We start from the raw sequence: 11,108 nt of genomic DNA on the forward strand, positions 1-11,108 counted from the left end.
GTTGGCTTCATTCTGTCCTGTTGTTGTCCTTATTGAAATTTCTCTGACAAGATGCTATTCACTCCCTGTTTTAAGCTGTATGAAGATGAAAAGCAATATGTACATAAGCATCGCCATGCTGGGACAGACCAAGGGCCCATCGAGCCCAGCACCCTGTCACCGACAGTGGCCAAAAGAACAAGCAATCCTAGAAATACTGTATTCCCTCGTCCATTCAATAACATTCTATGGCTTTTTCCTCCAGGAAGCCGTCCAACCCTTTTTTGAAGTCCGCTAAGTTAACCACCTTTTCCAGCAGCGAATTCCAGAGTTTAACTACGCGTTGAGTGAAGAAAAATGTCCTCCGATTTGTTTTAAATTTACCACGCTGCAGCTTCATCGCATGCCCCCTTGTCCTAGTATTTTTGGAAAGCGTAAACAGATGCCCCACATCAACCCGTTCCATTCCACTCATTATCTTATAGACCTCTATCATATCTCCCCTCAGCTTCCTTTTCTCCAAGCTGAAGAGCCCCAGCCTCTTCAACCTATCCTGATAGGGAAGCCGTCCCATCCCCTATATCATCTTTGTCACCCTTCTCTGCACCTTTTCCAATTCCACTATGTCTTTTTTGAGCTGCGGCGACCAGAATTGAACACAATACTCGAGGTGCAGTCGCACCATGGAGCGATACAACGGCAGAATAATATCCTTATTTTTGTTTTCCATCCCTTTCCTAATGATACCCAACATTCTATTTGCTTTCCTAGCCGCAGCAGCACATTGAGCAGAAGTTTTCAACGTATCATCAACGACGACACCTAGATCCCTTTCTCGGTTCCTGACTCCCAACGCTGAACCTTGTTAAAGTCTAAAGTCTTGTTTCAGATTCCTGCTGCATCTTGATCTTATGTATGTTGGAGCAACTCACTTTGAAACATAAATGCCATCCATGTGTCAGTCATAGGCCTATCTAAATGTAATGGATATTCTGATCATCACGACATCTATTATGAAGTCTGATACAAACTGTACAATGGTGATAGTCGTCATTCTCGCACTGTGTTACTTCCAGTTAGTGGGTGCTACATTGCAATAGGAATGGGCTGTTCTTTGCAGCAACATAGGACATGTCAAATGACATAGCGCATGCTGTTGCACATCATTAAATGATAACCAGCAGAAAAAAACCACACATGACATTTTGGGCTGGATTCGGAAAATGGCGCCCAAATTTGGGCACTGGAAAAAACGAGTGCTGTTCTAAAAACAGTGGTCCAAGTTGGGCGTCATTTATAGACTAGAGCTTAGTGCCAGGATCCACACTCAGGGCCCCTTCTACCAAGCTGCGGCAAAAGGGGGCCGGCACTGGCATTGGCGTGTGTTTTACATGCACGCCGAGGCCCCCTTTTACCGCAGCTAGTAGAGAAGTCTGGTCTTCCTACAGGAAATGACTGGATGGCAAGTAAAGCACTTGCCACGCGGTCATTTCAGGGGGGAGACCTTACCGCCACCCATTGAGGTGGCTGTAAGCGCTCCCTCCTGCGTTAACCTGACGGTAACCGATTACCACCTGGTACAATCCGGCGCTACAAAAATAAATACATTTTTGTAGCACTGGAAATGACAGCGCACTAAGAGTGGGAAGTACCGCGGGGCTGCTGCGGTAGCTTGGCGGTACTTCCTGTACAGCGAGCAGTAAGTCCGCGTTGGGCTTATCACGGCTTAGTAAAACAAGCCCTCAATTTTGGGAATGAGCATTTACACCACATAAAACCTGGTGTAAATTCTTGCACCTAAATTAGGCGCAGATCCCCCCCAAAATTCTATAACGCTGAGTGCATCTTAAGTGAATGCCCTGACCCTCCATGCCCCTCCCATGACCACGCCCCCTTTCCAGTTACATCCTAAGAAAATGTATACATGCCATGAGCACCATTTATAGAATTTGGGAGAACGTTTTTTTGTTCTCCGATAAAAGTGCACATTCTTTGGAAATAGGAAGCACTATGTGGAAAGAGGGCACCCTGTTTTCCGAAAGTGGAACCTTTAACACTTGTGAACTATTGTGCATGTACAAACTTGAGCAACAACTGCACCCTATCAGGAAAAGCACAGAACACACTATTTCCCAACTCACATTAAAGCCAGAGATGACATTCACTGTGTTGACAGCATAAAACTATCCAAGCAAGGACAGTGCAAAGAATGATCATGGATCAAACAGGAAATCAGTAGTTTTGATACAGTAAGAACTGCATGTGAAAATGAAATCACTCATGTACCTGTTATTTTACACAGAAAACCTTCACATCTCTTTGCAGGTCTGCATGGGCTGTTTGTAACACATGATTCTGCTTCCTTGTCAGAGAATTTACAGGGCTCACCGCTAAACTGAGATGGTTTCTCTATTTGTACGTACCTATACTATAGAGACAGTGATAAAAAAAAAACAGATCATGAAAATTGTGATCCAAAGACAGAGAAAACCTCCTAATTGAACCTTACGTTCAGCCTTAAAAATGAACTATGCAATTTGTTATCAGATACAGATGAAACATCTCTATATAATAAATCTCTATATAATAAAAGGCACCTCCAACGTTCTGAAGCCTCAAGGCGGAAATTGAGGCGCCAGAGATATCCGGTTTGCCCTGAGTGTCTGGCCTGCCCTCGCGTCATAACGTCATGACGTCGAGGGCGGCGCTATGACAATCGGCCAAACGCCATCTCCCTGACCCTCGGTGGATATTTCCCACCTCCGAAGGACTAACATTGCCCGCACAACGTCGGAGAGAGGCAGGCGGGGACGTAAGCATCGGCGACACGCGATCTCACTCCCCTTGCCCCTCGGCAGCCATTTCCCAACTTCGCAGGACTCCCATCGCCCCGGGCCCGCACAAACTCGGAGACACGGAGGGAGCGACGCTGGCAGGCAGCCTGAACGTTGGACACACGCAGGGAGCCAGCCTGCCTGCCTGAACGTGCCAGGAAGGGAGACAGCTTCAGTCGGAGGGAGCGCCACGACCCTGAAAGGCACTGGAAGGGGGGGGGGACTCGAACCTCAACCTGCGAGGAGGGAAGGGGGGCACTCGAACCTCAACCTGCGAGGAGGGAAGGGGGAAAAACGCTGGCAGACGGAGGGACCACCATCCTGAAAGCCCAAGGGAGGCGGGGCCAACACCCTGAAGCTGGGATTCCCTCTCACACACACACACTCACATTCTCGCAAAAACACGCCACAAACACTCTCACTCTGTCACACTCACACATTCACTCTCTCTCACAAACACTCTCTCAAACACACACTACGATACAGAAAAACGCCGCCACAGGGCCCACGATCCTGCAGGCCGGGGGGGGGGGGGGGGGCGCCACAACCCTGAGGCTGGGAAGGGGGAGGGGGACGAGATAGATATCTCTCAACACACACTTCGATACAGAAAAACGCCACCACAGGGCCCACGATCCTGCAGGCCAGGGGGAGGGGCGCCACGACCCTGAGGCTGGGAGGGGGACGAGATGGATATGGGAAAAGGAAACACAGGGGGGAGCGGGAAGGATGCCAACACATGCAGGGGGGGGGGGGACCCCTGTGGCACACTCTCTGTCTCAAACACACACTCTCACACAGACACTCTCACTCTCTCTCTCACACACACACACACACACAGTCGCTAATTCACTCTGTCTCTCACACACTCACTGTCAAACATACACACTTCCATGAAAACCTTGCTAGCGCCCATTTCATTCCTCTCAGAAACGGGCCTTTTTTACTAGTAATCTATAATGAACGCAAGTACCAAACACTGTTTTTAAACTGAGGTAGCGGTAAAAAAAATCATGAAGATACAGAGGTGACCATAAAATAATACTCTCCGGGGACAATTCTGTAACAGTGTGTCCACAGTTAGGCAGCCAGAGGCTGCCTGATTATTGTCTATTTATAGGTTTCTCATTAATTCATTTCAGCTCCCCACTTTCATTTCTCCCTTCTTCTCCTGCTTCACACAGACAAGAATTGATCAAATCTAGTTTTAAACATGAGCATAAGAGCTGTTTAGCGCAAAAGATTTTGTTTCAAAACTGACGAAAGAAATTATAGACCACTATTCCAAAGTCAGCTCTGGCCTAATTCTTCATTGATCCAACATTCTCAATGTTTGAAATTTTTTTTACATTTTAATGCATTTTTAATCATCTTTCAATCAAATTTAACAATCCATTTGGTATTACACGTCAACGAAAGGCCACCTCTCCCGACATGAATTCATGTTTCGGCAATCTGAATCAGGATCGAAGCACCAAAAGTACTGTCAAGATTAAGTGAGTGTGAAGATAAAAGAAAGCGGAATCTATTAAAACTGAAGACCACCTTGATCCAGCTATTGAAGAGAGGAGAAGAATAGCCCACTACAAGGAAAAGATAGAAACCATTTGAATTTGTATCCATTTAGGGAGGAAGTTATCAACATGGGCTACTGTTAGGTCAGGTTATTTTTCCGTAGGTCCCACATTGATTACTTCCCCCCTAAACCCTAAATCTGCTTGCTAATCTACCTCATAAATTATCTATCTATCTATCTATCTATCTATCTATCATATTTAACTTTTACATTACAGTTAGTAAAGATTTCTGCTTTTTAAGAACATAAGAGTAGCCATACTGGATCAGACCAATCTAGCCCAGTATCCTGTTTCCAAACAGTGGCCAAGCCAGGTCAAAAGTACCTGGCAGAAACCCAAATTGTGGCAACACTCCATACTACAAATCCCAAGGCAAGCAGTTGCTTCCTCATGTCTGTATCAATAGCAGACTATGGACTTTTCCTCCAGAATTTGTCCAAACCGTTTTTAAACTCAGATACGCTGTCATTACTACATCCTCTGGCAAAGAGTTCCAGAGCTTAACTATTTGTTGAGTGAAAAAATATTTCCTCCTATTTGTTTTAAAATTATTTCCATGTAACTTCCTTGAGTGCCCCCTAGCCTTTGTACTTTTGGAACAAATAAAATATGATTTAGTTCTACTCATTCTACACCACTCAGGATTTTGTAGACCTCAATCATATCTCCCCTCATCCGTCTCTTTTCCAGGCTGAAAAGCCCTAACTTCTTTAGCCTTTCTTTACCATTTTGGTCACTCTTCTTCGAATCTTTTCTAATTCTGCTATATCTTTTTTGAGATATGGTGACCAGAACTGAAGACAGTACTCAAGGTGAAGTTGCACCATTGATCAATATAGAGGCATTATAGTATTTTCGGTCTTATTCACCATCCCTTTCCTAATAATTCCTAGCATCCTGTTTGCTTTTTTGGCCGCCACTGCACATTGAGCAGAAGATTTCAGCGTATTATCTACAATAACACCTAGATCTTTCTCTTGGTTGCTGACCCCCAAGATGAACCCTAGCATCAGGTAACTATGATTCAGATTATTCTTTCCAATGTGCATCACCTTGCATTTGTCCACATTAAATTTCATCTGCCATTTGGAAGCCCAGTCTTCCAATTTCCTAAGGTCTTCCTATAATATTTCACAGTCCGCATGTGTTTTAACAATCTTGAATAGTTTTGTGTCATCTGCAAATTTAATCACCTCACTCGTCATTTCAATTTCCATATAATTTATAAATATGTTAAATAGCACTGGTCTCGGTACTGATCCCTGCGGCACTCCACTATTCACCCTCCTCCATTGAGTGAAATGACCATTTAACCCTACCCTCTGTTTTCTGTTCAATAACCAATTCCTGATCCACACCAGCACATTGCCTCCTATCCCATGAATTTTCTCAGGAATCTCTTATGAGGAACTTTATCAAAAGCTTTCTGAAAATCTAGATACACTGCATCAACCAGCTCACTTTTATCCACATTTTAAGTAAATGGTAAGACAGCCTGCTAGACCAAACTGAGCTAAGAAAATGCAAGATGCAGGACCCTGGACATGGTTATCCCTTCCATTCCCACATACCTCTAGAGGTAGCAAGTGAAGACCCTTTGTCTACATTGTACCCTGGATCCTGAACAAAAGAGGCACCCTACCCAGATGTTATGCATAAAAAATGTTTTCAGTCTTCGGTCATCCAGATTCCAATATATCTAGCTAAACATTGTGCATTTTAAGTATGTACAGGAGATACTACTGCATTGTTCATACAATTTGTTGGAACTCACCCGTTTCTTCTGGCAAGGGTCACAGCTACTCCAAGGTGACCAGCTGGAGAGAACACAGTCCAGGGGCTGAGGTGGACTCAACACAGATCTTGCCCATCTCCCCTTAGCCACATGATCAATAGTTGAATTCAGCTGACGGACGAGGTCAGTTTCACTGCTAAATTTCAAACAACTAGAAAAATTGGATAACGTCTAAGCTCCAAAAAAAATTGCCATGAACACAATGTGAGCCCTATATTTGAGACTAACTTATTTAACTCATAGGGGAGTAAAGTTCCTTTTTGACTAAGAACTTAAGTAGCCAAATCTGTTTAGGAATGATTAATTGTATCCGTACATTTTACCTTCACTTGTCAAGTAAACAATGGAACCAACCAAATGTCGTTGGTGTTATAACAGAACTATATATTTTAATCTTTTGGTTAGATAAGCAATGTAAATTTAACGTATTATTATTTGGGTACTGTACAAATCCTCAGAATCGAAATACAAATTATCTCAATAAAACATGATAATGGATTTGACTATCTAAATAACCATTATGTTTGACATGGTCATAAAACAATGGAGTCTCATTTGGCAGCAATCCTGAAAATGGATATTATTAAGTATTTACAAGCTACTTTGGAAGGCTACACAAATCATAATTACCTTTTCTTAAAGAATAACAGTGATTTGAATTTTTGGAAACTGTGACTGTAGTTCTGTTCTCCGCAGAGACTAATTGAGATGTGTTGGGAATGCAGCCATTCAGCTGTAATTAACAATAGACTAACCATCAAAGAACGCATGCACATACGTTTTTAGGTCTATGAGGGATGCATGCAAACTGTAACTGCAGTGAAGCACTCTAGAATACAAAGAAATATTACAATATAATCAGGCTACAGGGAAAAAAAAATAACATAATATGTTGATAAAAGTATACCTGTGCCAACGTGCACATATTTTGAGTCTTTAACATAGTAACATAACATAGTAGATGACGGCAGAGAAAGACCTGCACGGTCCATCCAGTCTGCCCAACAAAATAAACTCATATGTGCTACTTTTTGTGTATACCCTACCTTGATTTGTATCTGCCATTTTCAGGGCACAGACCGTAGAAGCCTGCACAGCACTATCCCCGCCTCCCAACCACCAGCCCTGCCTCCGGCACAGACCGTAGAAGTCTGCTGAGCACTAGCCCCGCCTCCCACCAGCAGCTCTGGCACAGACCGTATAAGTCTGCCCAGCACTATCCCCGCCTCCCAACCACCAGCCCCGCCTCCGGCACAGACCGTATAAGTCTGCCCAGCACTATCCCCGCCTCCCACCAATGGCTCTGGCACAGACCGTAGAAGCCTGCACAGCACTATCCCCGCCTCCCAACCACCAGCCCCGCCTCCGGCACAGACCGTATAAGTCTGGCCAGCATTATCCCCGCCTCCCACCACCGGCTCTGGCACAGACCGTATAAGTCTACCCAGCACTATCCCCGCCTCCCAACCACCAGCCCCGCCTCCCACCACCAGCTCTACCACCCAATCTTGGCTAAGCTCCTGAGTATCCATTTCTTCTGAACAGGATTTCTTTATGTTTATCCCACGCATTTTTGAATTCCGTTACCGTTTTCACCTCCACCACCTCCCGTGGGAGGGCATTTCAAGTATCCACCACCCTCTCCGTGAAAAAATACTTCCTGACATTTTTCTTGAGTCTGCCCCCCTTCAATCTCATAGCTTTGTTAAGGGATATATTTATATTTCTTATTTTGTTTTCTTTACAGTAATGATTTGTAATAGTTTAAACTTCACACAAAACCCTAATTCTATAAACTTGTGTGCACTTTTTCTGCTTACTGTGCAAAGTTGTGCGTGCAATTTATGTGTGTAACTATGCAAAGTTGCACTTGTGAGTTAGGGACTGGTGTTAGTTACACCTGTAACTGTAAAGTTGCATCTGTGAGTAGGTAGTGTAGCCAGAGTTTAATTTTTAGATGGGCCTGGAGGTGGACTGGGTGGGCACAGGCCTCGCATTTCCTCTCCACCCACTACCACTCCCCCCCCCTCCCGCCGCATTTCCTTTCCATCCTCCCGCCGCCGCCGCATTTCCTCTCCATCCGCTACCCCCCCCCCTCCCCACGACAGCCCCCTGCACATGGTCAGTTCTGGTCATTTCTACTGACCTGAAGCGCCGTTCTCTCTCCAGCACCGGTGATTCCCATAGCCAGCCTTCTGCCAGCGCGCGTCGTCGGAGCCTCTTCTCAGGCGCGTCTCGCCTACTCTGCAACTTCCTGTTTTCCGCAAAGGTGGGACGCAGGAAGTTGCAGGTAGGCGGGACGTGCCTGAGAAGAGGCCCCGACGACGTGCGCTGGCAGAAGGCTGGCTATGGGAATCGCCGGTGCTGCTGGAGGGAGAACGGCGCTTCAGGGCAGTAAAAGTGAGCAGACCACGCGGAGGGGGAGAGCGGGCAGAAGAGGCTGGGCGGGCCTAGAGCAAAAGTGGCTGGGCCTGGGCCCGTCCAGGCCCACCCGTGGCTACGCCCCTGCTGTGAGTTATGGACTGGTGTGAGTTATGCCTGTAACAATGTAAAGTTGTGCGTGCAAATTATGGACTGGTGTCTGTTGCATGCATAACTGGGCAATGTTGCACACGTGCAAGTTTCTACTACTACTACTTATAATTTCTATAGCGTTACTATACATTATAGTACACTACAATAAACATGTAAGAGATGGTCCCTGCTCGACAGAGCTTACAATCTAATCAGGACAGACAAACAGGACAAATAAAGGATAAAAGAAATACTTAAGGTGGGAATTATAAAACAGACATGGGTACCAGTGGCATAGCTACGAGGGGCCACAGAGGCCTGGGCCCCCCAAATGGGCTCTGGGGCCCCAGGTTTGGCTGGTAGGGGTCTCCAACCCCCACCAGCGAAAGCATTGTCCCACGCTATTCTCGCTGCACTGCCTACCCTGCTCTTCTCAGTTGCGCTGTACACACTCATTTTAGTGAAACTGACCATGCGCAACACTTTGTTAGCGGTAAAGTCCCACACGGTAATGACCTATGTGCATCAAATGCCACTTGGCGCACATCCGATACGTGTGTCCAAAAATAAAAAATTATCGTTCGGATGCGCGTATCGGACGCACACCAAAAATGAAATTACTGCAAGAGCCACGTGGTAGCTGGGTGGTAACTCCATTTTAACGCACGTTGGGCGTGCATAGACTCTTACACGGCTTAGTAAAAGTGCCCCATGGTGAGTCCTAACTGCTAGTATCCTGCATAACCGTTCTAGTTTGTCTAAGCCAGAAAAACAAATATAACAGCGATATATTTCATATTCAAATAGCAAGACCTCCCCCTCATCCTCACTCAGATAGGATACTGGAATGCATGCTCATACAAGTCACATGCTCATGCTCATTCACTACTGTCGTTTCTTTCTTTACAACATCCGTAAAATCCGCACCTTTCTTTCCGAGCACTCTACCAAAACCCTCATCCACACCCTTGTCACCTCTCGTTTAGACTACTGCAATCTGCTTCTTGCTGGCCTCCCACTTAGTCACCTCTCCCCCCTCCAGTCGGTTCAAAACTCTGCTGCCCGTATCGTCTTCCGCCAGGGTCGCTTTACTCATACTACCCCTCTCCTCAAGACCCTTCACTGGCTCCCTATCCGTTTTCGCATCCTGTTCAAACTTCTTCTACTAACCTATAAATGTACTCACTCTGCTGCTCCCCAGTATCTCTCCACACGCGTCCTTCCCTACACCCCTTCCCGTGCACTCCGCTCCATGGATAAATCCTTCTTATCTGTTCCCTTCTCCACTACTGCCAACTCCAGACTTCGCGCCTTCTGTCTCGCTGCACCCTACGCCTGGAATAAACTTCCTGAGCCCCTACGTCTTGCCCCATCCTTGGCCACCTTTAAATCTAGACTGAAAGCCCACCTCTTTAACATTGCTTTTGACTCGTAACCACTTGTAACCACTCGCCTCCACCTACCCTCCTCTCTTCCTTCCCGTTCACATTAATTGATTTGATTTGCTTACTTTATTTATTTTTTGTCTATTAGATTGTAAGCTCTTTGAGCAGGGACTGTCTTTCTTCTATGTTTGTGCAGCGCTGCGTATGCCTTGTAGCGCTATAGAAATGCTAAATAGTAGTAGTAGTAGTAATACAAGTGTCCTATTCTTGAAAACTGTATGTCGCCACAACCATAGAATTAGAAAATCCATTAGAAATCAGCTTCCATTCTGTCTATCTAGACGTAACAAACATGCGTCCAGTGTTCAGTCGTCTAGCATTTTACACCATAAGACTGACATTTAAAAAAAAAATCGCTTACCTGGTATGATGAACATTTAGAAAGACTAACAAAGTGCAAAACAGCAGCATTATCACTGAGAACTGTGTGTTCAATTTTGTCATTCTGACGGTGTCCACATAACTATGAAGATCTGGCCTCAGTGCATGAACTCATGTCACTGTGCCGTTTGCCACTGCTTCCTTTTGCTTTAGAAAAGATAGTGTTTTCAACTGCACAGTTGACTCTTATGTCAAAACCAGAGATTCTCCTCCCACGGTAAACAAAATGGACTAACTTAAGGCCTCAGCACATCAGCCCCCTTGTGGAAGCTGTACTTTGGAACCACTGGAGCTGGTCTAACACAACATGAAAACCTGGTGGTTAAATTAGTGCTTAAAAATGGCATGTTGGTTTTGAGACATCTCAGCATAGCAGTAGTTGAAATGTACAGTATAACTAGGAATGTATATCTTATTCTTTGGAGGACTCTATTCTTCCTAGGAACTTCATAAATGGATAATGAAAACAATAGAAGCACCCAGCCAGTTTCTAATACCTAGAATGGCCAAAGGGTTTCCAGAGGAAATAGACGCCGTTTTCCCATGGCCTCACCCTTTCAAGCTTTCTCTCTTCAATACGTCA

General features: G+C 45.3%; 1 protein-coding gene across 2 annotated transcripts in view; it reads right to left on the bottom strand.

The window, feature by feature from the left end:
• Nucleotides 1–10,684, bottom strand: part of C8B (complement C8 beta chain) — a 49,345-nt gene extending 38,661 nt beyond the window's left edge. The window contains exons 1-3 of one of the 2 annotated variants that reach the window (XM_030206547.1): nt 10,506–10,684; nt 6,165–6,321; nt 2,266–2,407 (exon numbers count right to left, since the gene is read on the bottom strand). In XM_030206547.1, the coding sequence (XP_030062407.1) occupies nt 2,266–2,407; nt 6,165–6,321; nt 10,506–10,588 (382 nt within the window). In that variant the 5' untranslated portion in view covers nt 10,589–10,684. Of the gene's footprint in view, nt 1–2,265; nt 2,408–6,164; nt 6,337–10,505 lie in introns of both variants that reach the window. The other variant, XM_030206545.1, reaches the window with a different exon arrangement.
• Between the last annotated feature and the right edge of the window lie 424 nt (nt 10,685–11,108).

This window comes from Microcaecilia unicolor, chromosome 6, assembly GCF_901765095.1.
Source record: "Microcaecilia unicolor chromosome 6, aMicUni1.1, whole genome shotgun sequence".
Classification (NCBI taxonomy): domain Eukaryota; kingdom Metazoa; phylum Chordata; class Amphibia; order Gymnophiona; family Siphonopidae; genus Microcaecilia; species Microcaecilia unicolor.